This window comes from Frieseomelitta varia, unplaced genomic scaffold, assembly GCF_011392965.1.
Source record: "Frieseomelitta varia isolate USP_RPSP 00005682 unplaced genomic scaffold, Fvar_1.2 scaffold_659, whole genome shotgun sequence".
NCBI classification, from domain to species: Eukaryota; Metazoa; Arthropoda; class Insecta; order Hymenoptera; family Apidae; genus Frieseomelitta; species Frieseomelitta varia.
In genome coordinates this window covers 8623-27860 of record NW_025110433.1, presented here as the reverse complement: position 1 = coordinate 27860, position 19238 = coordinate 8623, and the positions used below count along the sequence as shown (strand labels likewise).

General features: G+C 33.0%; 4 protein-coding genes across 8 annotated transcripts; 2 read left to right on the top strand and 2 right to left on the bottom strand.

Annotated features, from left to right (window-relative positions):
• The first annotated feature begins 20 nt into the window (after positions 1-20).
• On the top strand, positions 21-5590 carry LOC122535002 (nuclear pore complex protein Nup160 homolog). Of its 2 annotated transcripts, none has more exons than XM_043666144.1 (10): positions 21-233; positions 463-776; positions 850-979; positions 1059-1585; positions 1662-3118; positions 3218-3900; positions 3974-4671; positions 4756-4986; positions 5068-5171; positions 5351-5590. In XM_043666144.1, the coding sequence occupies exons 1-9, from the start codon at positions 149-151 to the stop codon at positions 5167-5169; spliced, it is 4227 nt and encodes a 1408-aa protein (XP_043522079.1). In that variant the 5' UTR covers positions 21-148; the 3' UTR covers positions 5170-5171; positions 5351-5590. The 2 variants fall into 2 exon arrangements, with proteins under 2 accessions (XP_043522079.1, XP_043522080.1); XM_043666145.1 differs by lacking the exon at positions 21-233 and having other exon boundaries at positions 549-635; positions 731-776.
• Positions 3892-7064, bottom strand: LOC122535009. 3 transcript variants are annotated; one of them, XM_043666154.1, is made up of 5 exons: positions 6774-7064; positions 5809-5943; positions 5619-5707; positions 5188-5525; positions 3892-4090 (listed from the first exon to the last, which is right to left on the bottom strand). In XM_043666154.1, exons 1-4 carry the CDS (start codon positions 6787-6789, stop codon positions 5412-5414), a joined length of 354 nt encoding a protein of 117 aa, XP_043522089.1. In that variant the 5' UTR covers positions 6790-7064; the 3' UTR covers positions 3892-4090; positions 5188-5411. The 3 variants fall into 3 exon arrangements, with proteins under 3 accessions (XP_043522089.1, XP_043522090.1, XP_043522088.1); XM_043666155.1 differs by lacking the exon at positions 6774-7064 and having other exon boundaries at positions 5471-5525; positions 5809-6296; XM_043666153.1 differs by lacking the exon at positions 6774-7064 and having other exon boundaries at positions 5809-6289.
• Positions 7065-7300: 236 nt separating this feature from the next.
• Positions 7301-19058, top strand: LOC122535001 (calcineurin-binding protein cabin-1-like). The gene is made up of 13 exons (XM_043666142.1): positions 7301-7490; positions 7880-9399; positions 9473-9637; positions 9700-9888; positions 9961-10104; positions 10206-10386; positions 10456-11840; positions 11917-12292; positions 12368-13792; positions 15708-15871; positions 16007-16274; positions 16352-16501; positions 16581-19058. The coding sequence occupies exons 1-13, from the start codon at positions 7407-7409 to the stop codon at positions 18258-18260; spliced, it is 7731 nt and encodes a 2576-aa protein (XP_043522077.1). The 5' UTR covers positions 7301-7406; the 3' UTR covers positions 18261-19058.
• LOC122535004 (probable uridine nucleosidase 2) lies at positions 13585-15522 on the bottom strand. 2 transcript variants are annotated; one of them, XM_043666147.1, is made up of 6 exons: positions 15429-15522; positions 15122-15160; positions 14812-15001; positions 14566-14746; positions 14241-14491; positions 13585-14166 (listed from the first exon to the last, which is right to left on the bottom strand). In XM_043666147.1, exons 1-6 carry the CDS (start codon positions 15497-15499, stop codon positions 13855-13857), a joined length of 1044 nt encoding a protein of 347 aa, XP_043522082.1. In that variant the 5' UTR covers positions 15500-15522; the 3' UTR covers positions 13585-13854. The 2 variants fall into 2 exon arrangements, with proteins under 2 accessions (XP_043522082.1, XP_043522083.1); XM_043666148.1 differs by lacking the exon at positions 15122-15160 and having other exon boundaries at positions 15429-15510.
• Positions 19059-19238: the final 180 nt, after the last annotated feature.

The window sequence follows — 19238 nt, the reverse complement described above, 5'->3', positions numbered from 1 at the left end:
ACAGAAGGTAAAGTCGACGGCGGCAAAGTAAAGCGCGAAGCGTGAAGCGTGACATCGATGCTCGATGCCCGCTAAAATTTTAAGCAACAGTGTAATATGATTTAAAAGTTAAACTGACATAATAGTTGTTTCGTAAACGAATTAAAAAATGGAAGAATTCCCATTAGGATACAGGGAAGTTGTGCCTGATCAAACAGTACCAGAAAAATGGCACGAAATCACGTTGAACACGGGTAAGTGATCATAACCTTACTTTCACCGGATAAATGAAATTATTCTTTCAGAAACAATTTAAAATTAACTGTTTTTTGCTGCATGCCAAAGAATTATTTCTCATTTACAAAAATGTCTGTCGATTCGACAACATTACACTTTAAATCTCACTATCTGAGATTTCTAACCTTACTTTTCAAATAAAAAATAGTTACACGCTATCTGAATTTTAATTATGTTATTTTGCAGGTGGAAGTCAGAGTACTTTGCAGGACATAAAGGTTCCAGAGAGAGCTGGAGGCTATTCATATAATGATGGCTCAAAATATTTTACACGGAATAGATTTATTTATTGGCGTATTTGTCATGATGTACTTGAGTTGGTTGAACACAGTTTAGATATCAACTTAGCCAACTGCAGAGTAAGATATAAATTTACAGATACACCCATTTTGGACGGTATTTCTATACATGAAACAGTTAATTCAGTCATTATATTAATAGCAACTGTTTCTAGTGTTCATAAATTATCATTTCCTCATCCTGAAAGAATACATAAAAATGTAAGTAATTTTTAGAAGCTAAATATATGTCGTATGATTGTAAATATTAAATGAATGAATTATTATTTTATAGGAACACTCTTTAAGTACATACAAAGATTTAGGTATACAATCAATATTTAGTGAAGTTTCTGCACAAACTGTAAAAAAAACTAAAGAAGATCCTCACATGTTTCATGTAATTACGAATGCAGGAACTACAAGTTAGTAATTTTTTACAAAATTTATTTTTAAATGCGATATTTATGTATTGTATTTTAATTTTTGTCTTTTTATATATAGATTCTCCAGTTCCTCACGCAGCTGCATCATGGTTCATTCCATTACAAGAAGCACTATTTGCTCTTGCTTATAATTCTGGAACTATACTTCTCTTAAGACTAGACACTAAAACTGGTCTTGTGCACACCAGTGAATTAAAACAAGATTCAATAGTGCCAAGATTTCTTAGTGGTATCGCAACCGCTTTCAGAGGACGTAGTTCTGAAGCTCATGTGGCTATGTCATTAACTATACATAGTTGTGAAAATGATACATATCTGTTTGCTTTGTGCCGTGAAGGTAATATTCGGATGTGGTCTTGCAATAAAACTCAATGCGTGGCTGTAACTGATACAGCGATAGATAATCGCGTTGCATCTCAAGGTGCACAAGGCCATATTTTACGAAAAACATTAGGCCCTAATAATGAGTTATATTTAGGAATTTTTTTAAAATTCAATACCAGATGTGAATTTAGCATTTTAAAACCGATTCAGGAGAATGGCATGTTTAAATTTGTTAGAGTATGTACCAAGTTTGCACAAGATGTATGTATTATTTGCATTTATCCGTATTAATTACTAATTATCACTTGAAATGACTTACATGTATTAATCTTTGCAGCAACATTTAGTTGATTTTTTCTTTACTACTACTCGATTATGGGCTGTCTGGAGAACTACTGATATGGATACAGTTGAAGTAACACATGCTCAATTATCATTGACCGGTGCGCGTGTTAACTCTGAATGGGAAGCTGCAGTTCTAGAGCAAACACCGGATAGAGACTATATTCTTAGCGATGCTGATACTGATCCGAGACAAGCATACATCAATTACATTTTTCAACCTGGACAATTTTCTTTGACAGATATAACAAAAGCGTTGAACATATACCGAAGATCCAATTATATGGAAGATCAAATTCTTTCCGCTGCTGAATTAAAAGAACGTGTATGTATTGCGGTGGAAGTTGAGATACAGGCTGAAATTATGGATTACGAACTGATGGACGAAGATTATTTAGAAATTGCAAATCGTTGTTGGTCAAAATTTTATTCTTGCGTCATACAATATCATGCCAACAGCACCAGGCCAGTGGGATTATTGCTATTGCCAAGCGTTTATGGGGTAGTTCTACTTAAAAAGTCATGCTTCTCACTTTTGAGACCAATGGAAGCTTTGGAATATTTAATGTTTTGTAATGAAAAATCATACACATCACGATTCAAGACAACGCCAGTTTTATCGCAAGATGAGGATATATGTCAAGATCTTATTACTTTAATGTCAGCATTGGTTTTATTAGAGGAACAATTATCCGAAGAAACTAAAACAACAATAAAAAGGGAATTGTATCATTTGAAAAGTCCAGATATCATTATTGACGATTTGTTATCAAAGCTAATGTTAGAATCGGAAGAACCGATTAGTAATTTCATCATGCATCATCCTAGTTGTCATAGATTATCAAACGTCAGAGATATATCGAGCGCTATGGCAATGTTGTTGGAAACATTAACATACGATCTTGGTCAACCAAACAAATTAGATCTAAATGATGATCATGATGCCTCGAAACTGTTAGTCAATATAAATCACTTCTTCGGTAGCCACTTGGGTATCTCGGGAATTTCCAAAAGTGTAGCGCAAATAACGCAATTGAGGTTTGCAATCTGCAGGAATTTATCGATCTTGCAACAGATGATACTGCTACGACCTGAGTTATTTGATTCACGATCTTTGCATTCCATAAAGTCATCGCTAGCACCCAAGACAGTAGTGTTAATGCAGGCTTATTACGTTGTAACGTGGATATGTGAATCCACAGCATTACCAATGCCTGTACAATCTCTATTAGACTCCAGTGTTCAGCGTCTAACATTATTGAAGCTCGTTGATTCGAGAGCAAACATAGGATTCAAGCAACATCGATCTTTATCGTTATTAGAATTATTCATACAAAGCAGTGGTGCGAAACATGCTCACAATTTGATGGCTCATACAAACTTAAATGCAACTACATTAATTCCTTGGCATTATGGCATGTTAACACATATTACTTTCATTGCGCAACTCATGTATCCTTTTATGAAACTATCGATTTATTTATCATGTATATGTTTCTTTTTTAAATTTTTAAATTTTTGCAATATATTTTCTTAATTGAAAAATATCAGTTGGCCGAGATCAGGAAATTTCATTTTCCCTGAATGGCTATTGTCCAGTTGTCAGTTTTTGTTGGTCCAAGAATACGTAAGACTTCTGAATACATGGTGCGAATGGAACAGTGCATCGAGGAAATTTATATTGGCGGTCGCATTACTTGAAATGGGAGAAGCACAGAAAGCTTGCGACCATTTTCTTCGAGCTTCCAGAGGAATTTTAACGGACGAATTTTTAACTGATGCCCTACTCGAATCCAGCATACTATCCGAGAATAGTTCGTTAGTTCAGTATTATCTAAAAGTTATCAAATTATTCGAGGAACATAATGCTTCCGACTGTATCATAGAACTCGCCGAAACAGCTATATTAATGGCTGATAAGGACGATCCTAATTTGCCAACACTTCACTCAATAGTATTTATGCAACACCTGAACCTGGGTCACCATATCAAAGCTTACAATTGCTTGAATTCGAATCCAGATGTTGCACGTAGAGTAGATTGTTTAAGACAATTAGTAGTAACTCTTTTTGAACGAAAGAAATTAATAGATTTAATTTCATTTCCATACGTTGATATGTACGAAGATTTGGAAAGGATAGTAGAAGGTAGAGCCAGAAGTGTAGATCTCATGGAAAATAATTACTACAATTTTTTATATAGCTTTCATATAAATAAAGGGAATATGCGAAAAGGTACTAACTTTAACTTATTACGTAATCAACGATTAAAGATATTTTAGAAGGTAATTTATTTTTCTTTTTGTAGCTGCATCAGTCATGTACGAGCAAGCTATGCGTTTGAGCCAAGAATCGCAATCCGTTGCAATTGTATCAAGGCAAGCTCAGTGCTTGTTAGCGTGTATCAACGCGTTGCATCTTGTCTCTGAAAAATATAGATGGATCGTCAGGCCTGTAATCGATCAGAACTATTTAGAAGAAATGGATTATGAAGTACAAACAAGAAGTACCGGTAATGAAGATGCTTTGCATTATATAATAAAGAAGCAAATTGAAGTTCTCGAGTTAAATGACATAAAAAGAGAATATTATATTGTGGATGCGAGATTGAAGATATCAAAGATAAATTCGGAATTACATGTTGTTTCGCATGCCGGACCTTCGGAGCTTATTATCATTCTACCGACTATTGGATTGTACACGACAGCGTTGCATTTATGTGATGAATTTAAAGTTAATAAAAGTTCCGTGCTCGAAAGCCTTACTTCACAGTGTATACGGTTGAGCCGAGGAGAAGATCCAAATGCATGGGACTGGCTCATTCAAAATGATATATTTGATATTGGTTTATCTAATACAAATGTCACGAACACTGCTTGGAGATTGTTAGAATATTTAACGTTAAAACACGAAAATGATAGATGCAGTGAGTTGCATAAAGCAGTGGCTCGGAAATTACTTCAAGAAGGAGCTTTCATACCTCAATGGTTATTAATGTCATACAAGGTAAATTCAAAAACTCATTGTTAATATCAATTGATTAATATAAAATTATATTATTAATGAATGATAACTTGTTATATATTATAGAAACGAAACGCTGCAGAACTTCTTCGTCTTATGTTAAATACTGGTAGAATATTAGAAGCTAGCGAGTTAGGAATTGAATACATCAATGCTGTTCTGGGTAAAGGTAAAGAAAATTTTGGTCTTAAAACGCACTTAACGTCCGTAACTCCAGCAGTTTGGCTACCGCTCAATACTTTAGAAGTGTTATTATACGAATTGAAAGAAGTTAGTGAAAATCCTATCTTTTCTGAGGTATGTAATTTATGATGTTCTTATGTAAATATAATCTTTCTATAGAAGTATTAATGGAAATTCATTAATGCTGATTTTTAGAGCTATCAGAGATTGCAAGAAGCATTAAATAACTATGAACAGAAAGTGATAAGGGTGTCGAAGGATATGATTCAAATGAAATCGAGTAGCAAGATTCGCTAATAGTAAGTAAAGCATTACATTAGTGGAAATCATATAGAAGAGTTGGTCGATAAAGTTATACTTTGTTTCTCTGTTGTAAAAAATATACATATTATAAAAATATCCAATATGTGCGTGCGTGCGTGTAATTGCACTGATAATACAGCAATTTTCACATCAGTCTTTATTTGTAATATTTTAGGAAAATGTATAAAAGATAAAACGTTACGTCACATGTTTTATAATAACAATGGCAGAGAATGTTAAACGTAAATTGGGGCATGGATAACTGACATCAGCGCCATAAATATAATAATAATACCAAGAATTGATGCGACAATCGCGGCGATCATCTGTGGACATCTTTTGAACAATACCTGAAATTATCGGAGATTAATCGTCATTGTAAATTTATGGCGATTAATTGTTTTATTTGCAAACATATAAAAAAAAGACCTGTAAGATATTACCATTAAAAAAATTATTAGTGCAAGAACAAAAATTGTTCCGACAGGTAGAAGAAGAGATGCTGCCCAATAATGTCTCTGTATTTCGGGATCTAAAGAGAATTAATAATGACTTGTTATGAAGCAAAATTGAATCTCTCAAGACTGTCAAGTTACAGTAGTATCGGAAGTCGTTTCTATCGGGATATCTCACCATTACGCCAATGAGTTTTGCGTACTTCGTAAGGTGGTTTACGAATTCTCCTTATGATGCTCGTATTTGTTACAATCACTGAATCAAGGAGGCTTTGTGTGTTTACAGATTGTACTCCACTTGCGAACCAATTTCCTACAATGTACATACTTGTCATAACAGATTTGTAATCACTATTTTCACGTGCTCAAATGGTTAATGTAAATTTAATTAAGAAAGCAGCTTTGGTTTTATACAACTATTTCGCGTCAGTAAAAATTATCATTATTTATACTATAACATACGAGTGCCAACGATAATAATTATTGTACATTTTAGATTTTGTTAGGATACATCTGGGGGGAAGGGGGGGGGGGGGACAAAAGAATCACTAATGATATCTTCAAACCTATTTCTATAAAATTAATATTTGTAAGAATGATTGATTGTATTTTATCCCATTTGTTATTCTAATAATATCTGTCTCATAGTTTTCTTTTTGGATTTAATTTGTTGCCATATTCTGCGATTTTATTAAAGTACATAGTAAAGTAAATACGAATTTATACTAACTGTTATGATAGCTGTTCATCATAAAATAAAATGTTTTTATATAATTTATAATGAAAATTCATTCAACATGTTATAAAATATAACAATGTTATAACAATAACATGTTTAAAATAATGTAGCTAAATTTATATAAACTGGTGTTTTCTTTTCTTTTTTTTTTTGTAGAATATTTTTTTACGTTAAATTTTTCGATAAGTTTTGTTATCAAACACATGAAAAACACTAGTTTACAGATGTCCAATATTTTTATATATATGTATTAACAGCGTGTATATATTCGTGCATAAGTTAAGATATCTTAAGTTTAGTTTTTCTTTTTAGTATTGTTTTATACGCCACGCATAAGTCTGTAATAATTAAATTTATTAACTTATAAACGGATGCGTACAATAAAATGTATTAACAATACTTACCCCAAATCATAAACATTATCACATGTTAAATATAACAGTTCAACGAACTTATGATCATTCAGTCCCCTTTGTAAGAATTGCCGAGTTTAGTTTTTTCAAAATCAATCTCCCGTTTTGCGCAAGAAAACCGTGTACATTTTAATTACACTTTCTAATCGTAAGGAAAGGACGAACAATTCTAATTCTAACAATAATTAAGAAGAACAAAAAATGATTGCGTGAGTGAATAGAAAAATAGAAAAAGAAACTAATACGATAGCAAAATGTTAAATGTTAAATAAATCAGTGAAATGAAACAGCTACATTATTAGTATAAAATGAGGATAGACACCACTGTGCGTGCATCAAATTATCTCTCGCGTCTCAAGATAATGTACGTATAGAGTGTATAATGAATAATTTTACTTAAACGTGTGACAATGCACACGTGTTTACACTAGATTACATTTTTTGCGAATGTAGGAAACAAACGTGTATTTTTTTGACACCCTATATAAATATATGTATGTACACACGCATATACACTATACACAACTATAAATTGTGCGCTAGTAGCATGGCGGGATTGAAAAAAACCGGTTGATTTGTTGATATTTTATACGTAAGTCCCAATTTTTCTGGAAAGTGCTGAAAATGATAAAAATATCGGCATTGAACGAGGAATCTAGTGAAGAGAGTGAAGAGGAAGATGTGCCGAGTATCACGAAAGAAGCTCAAGTATGTGTCGGTGGTGTTAACTTTTAATTTCCTCCGAATATCTAACCTACAAACTTGTCAGTTATTAAAATTTGCCTGATGCCTGAATATACGAATTTTGTGTAAAGTTGCCTATTGTGAAATCACAGACACTATTTCCGCTGTGTACCTCTACAGTGATCTGTTCTGATCAATCATAATTGATTTTTTTTTTTATTCAGAATCATTTTGTTGTACGGATCATTCAATAATCGAAAAACGCGTTATTTACTTCATATGGTTACGTGAAATTCGTGTAAACTTTTGGGTTTGCATTTCTGGAATTTTTGCTTTTCAAAAGGAATCGAACTGACTGTTCATTATTAATGACATATGCTTCATTGAAATGAGAAAAATTACGTCTGTTTCAGGAACAAATAGCTCTTACAGAGTATAACAGGGCTTTAGTGTTGTTAAAAGAAAATAAACAAGAAGATGCACTGGGTATTTTTAAAGATCTTTTAGAAACTGAGTTGCTGGATGAGGTTGAAAAACCTGAGATACCAGATGGTAGATCTAGGCCAATGTTGTCATTGAAATATTCTTGTTTTAAAAATATTGGCGCCATACAAGCTACATTGGGAAACTACGACGAGGCCATAGAAAATTACTGGGAAGCAGCTAATTTAGATGATACAGATGTGACGCTGTGGTACAGAATAGGCACTTTAGCTATGAAAATTTCAAATTTAGAATTAGCATGCTCATCGTTTAAGCAAGGTTTAAAATGCAATGCAAATCACTGGCCATGTTTAGATAATATAATAACTGCCTTATACGCAGTTCCGGACCATATGAATTGTCTTTTGTACATTTCTATGGCGTTAGAGCGTGATCCCAATTATACAAAAGGTTTAGCTTTCCGTGATAAGATATTTAAGGACATTCCATGCCTTGAAGAATGCTATAAATTATACAATAGCAACTGGCAGCTAGATCCTCCCTTATGCACTCAGTATGATCATTTAGTAGGAGATAAATTAATAGCAGAAGCAAAAGATATTGCTACAAGATGGGCAGAAACGTGCAGGATAGAATTCTGTCCAAAACCATTGTCAGATCTAACGCTGAGGAAGGCTATAAAGAATTACACTTGGTTAGATTTAGGAGAATGTTTATTGGATATGCACAGATACATCACAGAAAATAATTTAAGTTTTGTTAGTAGGATTAATTTAATTGTTCATCAGTCTGAGGAAACACTTAAAACACATATTGAGGGAGATACTGAGGAAAATAATGATGTTAATACCGATCAAGAAGTATTGCAAAGTGTCATGACAAAGAATGAAAATGAAATTGGAAAATCAATGGAAATAGATGATGTGAATTCTCCATTTGAAACATCCGATGACAATCCATGTGGTGAATCTGCAATGGAAATCGAAATGGAAGATGATAAAAAGTCATGTTTCAGTGATGTACAAATAATAGAAGATGAAGATCCTTTAAGAATATCAGATATAGATGCACAGTTTGAAGAACAAAGTCAGGCAAAAAATGATTCAGATGAACCAAACTTTGAAGTAGATGAAAATGGAGATAAATTACAATTGGAAAAAATAATAGATGATGGTGTAAATGAAGCACAAAATGATAATATTAGTGATAAAGAGAGTAACAAATCCAATGATGATAAAAGTTTAAAGAAAGAAGACAAAACACAATGTAAAGCTGAAGAAAAATTAAATGAAAAGAGTGAAGGAAAGGAAGAAGTACAAAAGGTGAAGAAAAGGAGAAGAAGTGCTCTGTGCTTTCTGCAACAATGGGCTTGGAGTTGTAACAGCATGAGACGTTCGGCAAGAGTAAGAAGTTCAAATAGAAGAGAAGCTGAAAGAGATGATGTGCAATTAGAAGAGACTCTTAGAAGAATATTTCCTAGTACATTATTGTATGCATTTAAATTACTTTGATACTTATGTAACTTATAATTGATATTGTATAATTTGTATGTAATATTTCAGACCAGATACAGTAAAATTAACCAAAGATGACCCTTCTAAAAATATGGATGATTCTATGGATACAATGGACTTGTATCAATTGTTTGCTAATCAAGAAAACAATAGCAATACTATGGAAACAGTTAAAAGTTCTGAAAGTTCAAAATCACCAAGTCCTGAAACAAGGTAGGTATTTAACAATTTTACAAATATACAAGTTTTTGCAGTAATTAATTTTTTTTCTACAGTCAAAAACAAAATTATTTCGGTACAGAATCTGAGGTAGTCGATGTAAATATGTTTATTAATGAATACAGTGGTAAAAGTAATTTAATGATAATTATAGCAAAATATACAGAATTTTTATGCACAAAATGGAACCAAGAATGGTCTAAAGGAATATTAGAAATATATTTGCAAGCATATACATTCATGAGGTACAATAAATAAATATGAATATTTCTATAAATATATTTCAGGCAATAAAATACATTTCTGCTATTTTACAGGGAGCATATTCCACATCCATCGCCATTTGAAGAAGATACAAGTGATGATATATTAAAATTAGATACTGAAATGACTCTATTATTTGGTGAACTTCATACAGATAAATGGCTGAGCAATAAACCAGATATAATACCTTTTTCAACGTACGATTTATTCTGTTCTATTATGCTTTACTATGCTTTATAATGCTTCTATTATGCTTCAATTAAAAAAAACAATTAAGAAATTCCATTGTCTATTTTAGATTAGATAAACTTGGGACAGGATTGCCATCTGAGGAACTAGGACATATAATTTTTACAAGCGTCAGAAGGGATATTTTAAATGAAGAAAATGTTTATATATTATTAAGGGTTTTGTGGCTCAAAGCTAATATCTTTTTGTGCCAAGGAGACACAGATATCGTTATTGAGACTTTAGAATTGGTAAGTTATTTTAATTTCAGCATAGAGAGATGTTTTCTAATTTATCTCTTATCGGAAGTTATTTTTTAGTTACTAAACCACATGCAAGAATTGGAGAAACAAAACAAAGTCGTTTGTTTGAAACTGCCTAACTGTAAATATAATTCTAAAATCAGTATTAAAATAGTAGAGAAGAAACTTAAATCTATTCAAAGAGGACAAAAATTAGGAGAAATACAAAATCTGTATGACGAGAAAAAATACGCTGAGTTAGCCTACATATTACAAGATACGTTTAAATTCGCAAAACAAGGAAATAAATTTTTATCCGTAAATGATAATATCGTTGATAGAGTACAACAATTATCCATGTTATTAGATAGTTTATGGCAGCTACAACAATACGAAGAATGTTACGTATGGGCGGAAGCTTGCCTTAACGAAGCGTGGCAAAATTATTTAAACGCTACTGATGATGTAGAACAAAAGAAATGGACGAGCTCTATTTTAATGGCACTTGAAAAACTAGAAACCTGTACGATTGAAGTGAGCACTTTTGTTGTAAAATATTTACCGGAAACACGTCTTTCAAGATTAGTACAAAATTTGGTTCATATTGTTTGCAATCAACTAGATGTATCGGAAACTACGGTAGAGATGCCACTTGAGACTGTCTTACCTTGGATCATATTGCATTACGTTTTACAATATAAAGAGGATAAAGAGAGAGCAAAGGCTGAATCGTCGTACAAAAATAAGCATAGCTCTAATTATTCTGAATCAGACGATGAGGACGAAGGTGTTCCAGCATCAATCATGATTTTATTTATTGCTCATGATTTTATGGGAAGACACTCGTGGTGTTGCTACAACGAAGCAAAGCTCTTGTTTTTTACTTTAAATTTAGTTATCCCAAAGCTGGAAACACCTCAGTTTTCCAGCATAAAGTGTAAAGTTTCAAAGTATTTGGAGCAAATATTTTATTGTCTATATGGTCATTATAATAAAGTAAACAAATGTCGGCCGAAGCATATAGAAGAACACGGAGTGCCACAAATGAAAGTGACTTGGGAAGGAGCACAATTATTGTTCAATTTCTATAAACCCAAGCAAGTACCAGAATTTCAGTCACCTAAATCTTTAACAATTAGTGCGGACACAGAAGATCTGTTTAAACGTATAATAAAGTTGATCCCTCCAGAAAGTGATCCGAATCAAGTGATCGATGAAATGATGGCTTATATAATGAGTGAACGAGAGACGATGCCGACCGTCAAGAAGCCTCTGCCGCATTCCATGTCCACTATTTATTATTTGTTGGCAGATTTTTATTTCAAAAATTGTAAATGGAACACAGCTATTCGATATTATTTATTGGATTTGTGTTTCCATCCAACAAGATTGAGTTCTTGGACTGGATTAGCAATGTCGTCAGGCACTGTAATAGATACATGGTTAAATAAGTATAAACCAATGTAAGTACTAACTCAAGTTATTTATTAATATAATATAAGACAAGTTACTAATGTTGGTTATTTATTTTATATTTAGTAACGAAGACAGGCTTCTAGCAAAAGCGAAATTAACTCAGTCCAGTTATCGACACGCTGTCGAGTTGGATTCCTGTAATCATATTATTTGGACTGAATACGGAACTTTCGCGTATGTTGTACATTCATTTTGTTCACGATTGCTGAAACAAGAGACAGACACGTTAAGCATGGAACGATTTGAAGTCTTGGAAACTAGAAAAGAAGAAATGTTAGAAATCGCGTATCAGTGTTTTCAGTCATGCGCTCGTTTATTTATTGGCACCAAAGATGGAACAATACCGCATGATGAAAGATGGCTGTATCAATATATGCTCGGCAAAGTAGCCGAGAAGAAAAATCAAGATCCTCCTGTATATTTAGAACATTATTCGAAGGTATTCGTTATTCAAATCTGTATGCAGTTAGATACAGGCGATATATATTCTAATTTTGTTTATATTTAATTACAGGCTAGTGAATTACTGTATAACAATAATGCACAATATCCACGTAGAATAAGTCATAAATGTCCGCAACCTCTTTCAGTTGAGGCGTTAGAAGTACATTATCGAATTCATGCAAGTATATTAAAATATCTTGAACAGCATGAAGGAAAACCTGTGAAGAAATCTTTGGGACAGCTGCTTCAATATCACCTTGAGAAATGTGCCAAGGGACCTTTTGTAAAGTACACTTCGAAATTAAGCGAAAAGATTAAAGAAGAAAGTCATTCCGCAAGTAATAAAAATGGAGGCGAGATGGAATTTACAACCGAAGTGGACAGAAATGTTGTTATGATTGGTCGGCGTTCAAACAGCATTGAAGAAATTGAAATCGTAGACAGAACAAATAAAGGATTTGAAACGAACCAACGCACGGAACAAGGAAAGACCGAAACACGCAAAAGATCTCTCGTAGAATTACCACAAGATAATGTGAAGAAGATAAAATTAGGTAATGTATCTCATTTGCAATTAATGCAAGATGTTGTAGCTTTAATAGATGATGTAATCACGAAAGTTTGTGATATGGTTTCGCAAAAAGAGAAGAATGATGACATTATGGTATTATCGAGCGATGAAAGTAACGAATCAAAGTCACAAAGGAAAAAAATAAAAAAAACTATTGAAAAAACGAAAGTGCATGAAAAGTTGGAAGACAGTAAAAAAGGTTCGTTAACGTCTTTAAAAATTGGCACTGCGTTCGAAAATGAAGAGAAATCAGAAAACGTTCAAGATTTAATGGATGCTTTGATGAAACAAGCGATGGAGATTAGCCAGGAAACGCGACAATCTTCACCTGAAGATGAAGATACAAGAAAATTTGAAGGAAAGTGGCTACAAAACGAAGATTTGCAATTGAATAATAAAGAAATGAAAGATAAACATCCGGATAAAAAGAAACTTGCAAGTTCCTCTAAGGAAGAGGTGACTCTAAGTAGGAGAGGTTCACAAGAAAGTACAACAACCACGCAAACAACCACGACAACGACCGAAACGAATAATTCTAGCTCCAGTAGTAGCGACGAGTCAAGCAGCAGTGATGATAGTTCTGATAGTGATAGTTCAAGTGACACTGATAGCGATTCTGGTGAAAGTGAAAGCGAGAAAAAGAAAGAAGACTCGGATTTCGTGCAGAAAGAAGAAAACATGACTGAGGAACAAGTTGCAACTTTAATAGCATACTGTTTAGCTGGTCTAGAACAATGTATTTTAAGATTTCCAGAACATTACAAATCATTTTACAGATTGTCGCATTTCTTCTTCAACAATAAGACTGCTAAGGACATAATAAAATGCAGGAATATTTTGTTGGATAGCTATAATTGTCAATTTTATCGAGGTGAAAATTTTCAAGGTCTATTTGCTGATAGGAAAAGTACTAATTTTTTCAATGTAAGTATTTCTCATACGTTTCCTTCTTTTTTTACATTTATATGTAAAATATGTATGTTCGCTCAAGATAATTTTTCCAATACTAGTTGTTGAAAAGCAACCGTATCAATTGATTGTATAATTTCTGTGTTTTTTGACCTGTTGGTTAAATTAGCATAGTCCACAAGTACCGAACCTCTTGCAAATCCATCCATTACAGGACTCACATTTGTTATTATCGATTTTGTTACAAGTTGTGGCTGTAGCATCACTGCAGCAGCCATTGCATCTGAGACACTCCATGAATCAGACTTTGTTAAACTCTTTCGCTCGGCTTTGTTTAAAAAATTCACGATAGAAGAATTTATCCTCCCCAGTATATTTTTACGCCAATCCTGTTCAAAAATTATTGTTATTTTATGCCATTTCATATAAATATCGTTTCCATTATATTTTCTTAAATAATTACCAGGGATATGTGGCTGTTGATTGCCGTTTCCCATGGGAATAAAATGTTTGTAGTATTCTTATGCAGTATCATATAATTAGCTTCTGGATCTTGGTAGAAATTGAATTCAACATTAGGTGAAATATTACCAATTCCAGAAACGCTAGAACCTAGTATAATGTGATTCTTTAAATATTTCAAAAATGAAGGTTCCAATGCAATTGCTGTAGCAACGTTTGTTGATGGGCCAATGCTTAATAAAGTTATTTGATCTATAGAACGCAATAAACATAATAATTATAAAGTCTTCAATTTATCACATTAAATAATTCAATTAATTATTCACGTGGATATTGTTTCACTAAATCTACAAGAGCTACAGCTGCATGTTTAGTTTTGTCTACTTCAGCAATAATCTCTTCTGTAAAATTGAAGTCTCCTAGACCATCGCAACCAAAATAATTATCCTCCGTGTATTCATTATATTCATTTATTAATGCTTTCTCTGCTCCTTTGTAGACAGATATCTGGAAAATATTCTAATATATAATGTTTCAAATAAGAGTTCAAATAAGAGTTGTAATGTACTTACATCACTTCTGTTAGCAACAGTTAAAATTTTAAGTACATTAGTGACTGCATTTTTCACATATGTGTTTCCATAAGAACAAGTAATTGCTAAAATATCGTTTTCAGATTTAAGAATTAAAAATATAGCTACTGCATCATCTGCTCCAGCATCCGTGTCTATTATAATTTTTTTTTTCAAAGCATTAGCAGGCCTTAAAACAATTTTAATAGACAATTGCTTTGTATTTAAACTTTACATATAGTTAACAGAGCTAATATAGCGAAGTCGTAAATTAAAGCCTTAAGTGATGACATCATTAATGTAGCCATACCTAGCATTGTTTGCATCTACTTCGTACCTTATAATTAAACTGCAAAAGTCATTTATGAATTACCATATGATATTGACTTGTAATCTTTCATTAAAACTCTAAATTAATTTGAAATTATTAAGGATAACATATCTATAGAAAAAGCAGAAGAAAACAATTCCAAATTGACATCAATCTTGGATGGTATTTTGTTTCTCATGTTCCTCAGAATGTCTCAAATTGATATTTTTCAATCTCGATGTAAATTTTAGCTTCTGATCAAACTTTTATGACTTCTCTATATATAAGTAACTTGTTAATTTTTTACCTGATACCATACAACATCAAACAAAATGAGATTGCAACAAAAAGATTGCAACAGAACACGCGTTTTTTCATCCTTTTTTTTTCTAAGCAAAGAAGAATTTACCTGTATGAAGTGAACACAATAACTGTAGAAGGCAATAATATGAAAAGACATATCTATTTAATTTTTGCATCAATACCACTGAATTAAGTCGCTTTTATACTTAACTGTTATCTCGCCTGACTTGCTCAACTATATTTATCTTAATGTATATGAGATAATTGTTACTTATCTTTTCAGGGCGTATGGCACATACCAAATAGAGAAGTTGATAGACCAGGAAGTTTCGCATTTCACATGTCCCGTTGCGTAACATTATTAATGCAAGTACTTAAAGAAACAAACGATGGCCGAATGTTGATGCAATTGAGCGTGCAACTTGGAAAAATACCAGAATCAGACAAGTACACTTTAAATAAAAGAAAGATATATTTTACTTTTGATGCACTTTCCAACCATCGAACTTACTCAATCGTGCTTTAGCTTATTTGCTTGTCAGCAAAATACTTTAAATTCATAAAATTATGTTACTTTTCTAGGAAATATTTACGGGATTCAGAAAGGGAGCAGTTGTTTCGCCAAGCATTGACTCTTTGTTTACAATCTCTTAGAACTAAAGTGCAATTAATGGGAACGAGTACTTCTGATGTTGCATCCAGCGCAAATGCAGATGAAAGAACTCAAGTACTTCTTGACACATATTGGGTTTATCAAAGAGCTTTGAAAAGCTTTCAGACTAAAGAACAAACTATACAAACACTTGCTTCCTTGCTAGTCGATACATATAAAACGTATATCGGTAATAAAGTAAGTTAACGTTTCCGTATAGAACATATCCTTTATGCAGTTACTTTGTTTAATATCTAACATTGTTTCCTTGATAGAATTTGGAAGGAAACGTTTTGGAAATTGCCACAAAGTATTGCAATGATTATAATTACAATCGAAAAGTATTAAGCAAGTTCTTCTCCAGTTTTGACAAGCCCCCCACTGAGGGTCAGACATCTCAGCCTCAAGCTACGTCTCCAACTCCAGTAAAATCTACAGTTCTGTTTATAGATTTATATTAAATAAGAACATGTCAACATAAATGTAAATTTTATTTTTGTACAGGTGATCACATCCCAACCTCAAGTTACTTCCACATCGCCGCAATCTTCTCAAAGCCGGAAAACATACAGAAATCTAACATCCACTGGCCGACCAAGAGGACGTCCACCCAATGTGAATAAATATCTACAAGCCATGCAGCAAAGCAGTAACGCAATGAATCAATTCAACGCGAAAGCTACTTTCGCAAATTACATGGGTGCATCAGGAAATCGTTCCTTGATGAATCCCTATTTTATGCATCCGTTGGTCGATCCAAATATATTATCCGCTTTATTAACAAGCAGTTTAGGAAATAGTATAATGGATCCTTTAACAGCAATGAATTACTTGAATCAGATGGGTAATTATCAAGATATTTTGAGGCAATACCAAAACAATCTCTCTTCTTTGTCAAATTTGACCAGTGGATTGGCTAACACTATTGCTACAGCAACTAATATTAACAGTGTACCGACAATGAGCACTTCTAGCTCTAGTATGAATGTTGTTCCCACTATGAGCAATTTAGGCAATTTGAACAATTTGACGGTGCAACAGCTACTAAGTCTAAGTAATTCTACAGCAACGACTGCACGTTCTACGCCTATGTATCAACAAGCAGCCATGACGAAGACTACCACTACTACATCAATAACTAAAGACAGACCTAGTATATCAATAACCCCAGTGAATACAGCATCGTCTAAAAGTAAGCCATCGAAACAAAGTCCACAGAGTGAGTCTTTGCCAGTTCAACTTCCAAAATCTCTGCAGATATCACAGCCACCAAAGCCTATCTTACAACCACCAACTACGCAAGTGTCTCTCTTGAAGCCATCAATTATTCAAACACACGTTAAAACTAGTCCCCCAAAACAAATAAGCGCTCCTCAAATTCGAGTGTCAAAGTCATTGACTGAGCCTCAACCAGCGCACAATCCTTCCTTGTCGCATTCTCCTTTAAAAAGTAATACTACGACTACAAACCCATCAGTCGTTCCGCAAGCTGCACACGCAGCGATAAGTTCGTCAATCATGAAGCAAACGTTATCCATGAATGTACCAACTTCTCATTCAGGGACTTCGTTGCAACATAAACTGTTGTCGAAGAAGAATTCGCAAAGATCATATTCGCAGACAAGTGTGCAAAACGTAATTAGAAAAACAAAACCAACTAAAACAATGTCCGCGTTGCCCGGCAACTTGTCGAATATATTGAACGCGATACCTGGAAATTCGACGATGGCGCAATCACCTTATATACCACCAGAATTGAGTGGTATCTCTGTAAGCCCGGTGAATTCTCAACCTAACTTGAAAGGTCCAAGTACAAAGTACTCGCACTACAAGAAATCATCGAAAACTAAACCAGCATCGATGGATATCTCAAACTCCTTGCAAAGTTCATATTCTCAAGGGAATTCAGTAGAAGCATTCTCAATGCTTTCCCAATTGAAGCAGCATTCGCATTTAGAAATTATACCTCAACAGAAATGTCAACAAATGAAATCCACCATGGAATACACGAAAAATTTGTCCTCGGGTGTGAGTGTACTTCCTCAAAAAGTGTCGGAATCTCTGAGATCGTCAGATTGCAAAAATATGTACGATCTACCGAGAGGAAAGTCGGGTAGTATTTCTAACAAGAAAGGGGAAAAGTCCATGAACGATAGTGTTGAGATTATAACACTGGACGATTGAAACCCCACCACGAAAACATTGTTGATATTTCATCTTTTTCATAAATTTTACGTTCTGTTATGGAGTTTCGTTCATTGATGTATTGTTCATACTGAATGCAATTTGTCATCCGCAATTTACGATGGTCGTGGTGTGTAAATAATAAGATACACAATCATGCGAATAATATTTTCTAACGCTTTTGCAGCGTACAATTTTATTTCCACAAAGAACGACTGAAATAGTTCGCTAGCCTTCTCACTTCCGTGCCTAATGAACGGTTTAATTATCACACGTGAAAATAGATAATAATAGACGTATTCTAAAGTATGAAAATATTTGAGATGGAATTTTTCCATAAAGTATACATATATCCAAGAAGTTGTATCCCAAGAACGAAGTAGTGAAAATTTAACTTTTCACAAGTTAGGATGACACAAGCCTCAGGATGACAATGCTTGAATATCACTACTTTTCACGAAGTTCTGGTAACAATTGAAATAGTAACACAATGACGAATATAATTTCACAACAATTCCAGGGAAACGTTTTTGCATATTAATAAAACGATATATTATTTTTCTACTATGTACATTCATTAATCAATACAATTTTCTTTGTATGTAAAAAAAAAAGAGTAGGCAAGTGTAATTAAATGTTAGCAAAACATGTTTTTTCATTTAAAAAAAAAGTATATATGTATGTATATGCAGAATCCGGCCAAATAACATGTAAAAGCGGGTGCGATTTACGATTCTTTATGATAAAATAAGAAAAAATATAGAATAAAATTTTTTAGTTCGAGGCTTCGTTTTTCGAGAAGATAGAGTTTAAAAATTTATTATGTATATTTACATGCATTTAGATAATTCGAGATGTGACAGAAGAAAATAATTAACAAGAAGTTAATTATTTTTACAAAAATAAAAAAAAATGTAGAATAAAATTTTTTTATTTAAAGTTTTATTTTCAAGAAAATTATTATATATGGATCCTGTA

Bases quoted from the DNA above. Each gene is read 5' to 3' on its own strand.
- LOC122535004 (XM_043666147.1), bottom strand. From the start codon at position 15,499: ATGAAAAAACGCGTGTTCTGTTGCAATCTTTTTGTTGCAATCTCATTT. The intron at 15,161-15,428 runs GTAAAAAATTAA...TGACTTTTGCAG, and splicing joins TTGATGTTGTATGGTATCAG to TTTAATTATAAGGTACGAAG. The intron at 14,747-14,811 runs GTAAGTACATTA...AATATTTTCCAG, and splicing joins CTGTTGCTAACAGAAGTGAT to ATATCTGTCTACAAAGGAGC.
- LOC122535009 (XM_043666153.1), bottom strand. From the start codon at position 5,965: ATGACAAGTATGTACATTGTAGGAAATTGGTTCGCAAGTGGAGTACAA. The intron at 5,708-5,808 runs GTGAGATATCCC...AATTCTCTTTAG, and splicing joins CAAAACTCATTGGCGTAATG to ATCCCGAAATACAGAGACAT. The intron at 5,526-5,618 runs GTAATATCTTAC...CGATAATTTCAG, and splicing joins CACTAATAATTTTTTTAATG to GTATTGTTCAAAAGATGTCC.
- LOC122535001 (XM_043666142.1), top strand. From the start codon at position 7,407: ATGATAAAAATATCGGCATTGAACGAGGAATCTAGTGAAGAGAGTGAA. The intron at 9,400-9,472 runs GTATGCATTTAA...GTAATATTTCAG, and splicing joins ATATTTCCTAGTACATTATT to ACCAGATACAGTAAAATTAA. The intron at 10,105-10,205 runs GTACGATTTATT...TGTCTATTTTAG, and splicing joins GATATAATACCTTTTTCAAC to ATTAGATAAACTTGGGACAG.
- LOC122535002 (XM_043666144.1), top strand. From the start codon at position 149: ATGGAAGAATTCCCATTAGGATACAGGGAAGTTGTGCCTGATCAAACA. The intron at 234-462 runs GTAAGTGATCAT...GTTATTTTGCAG, and splicing joins CGAAATCACGTTGAACACGG to GTGGAAGTCAGAGTACTTTG. The intron at 3,901-3,973 runs GTACTAACTTTA...TTCTTTTTGTAG, and splicing joins TAAAGGGAATATGCGAAAAG to CTGCATCAGTCATGTACGAG.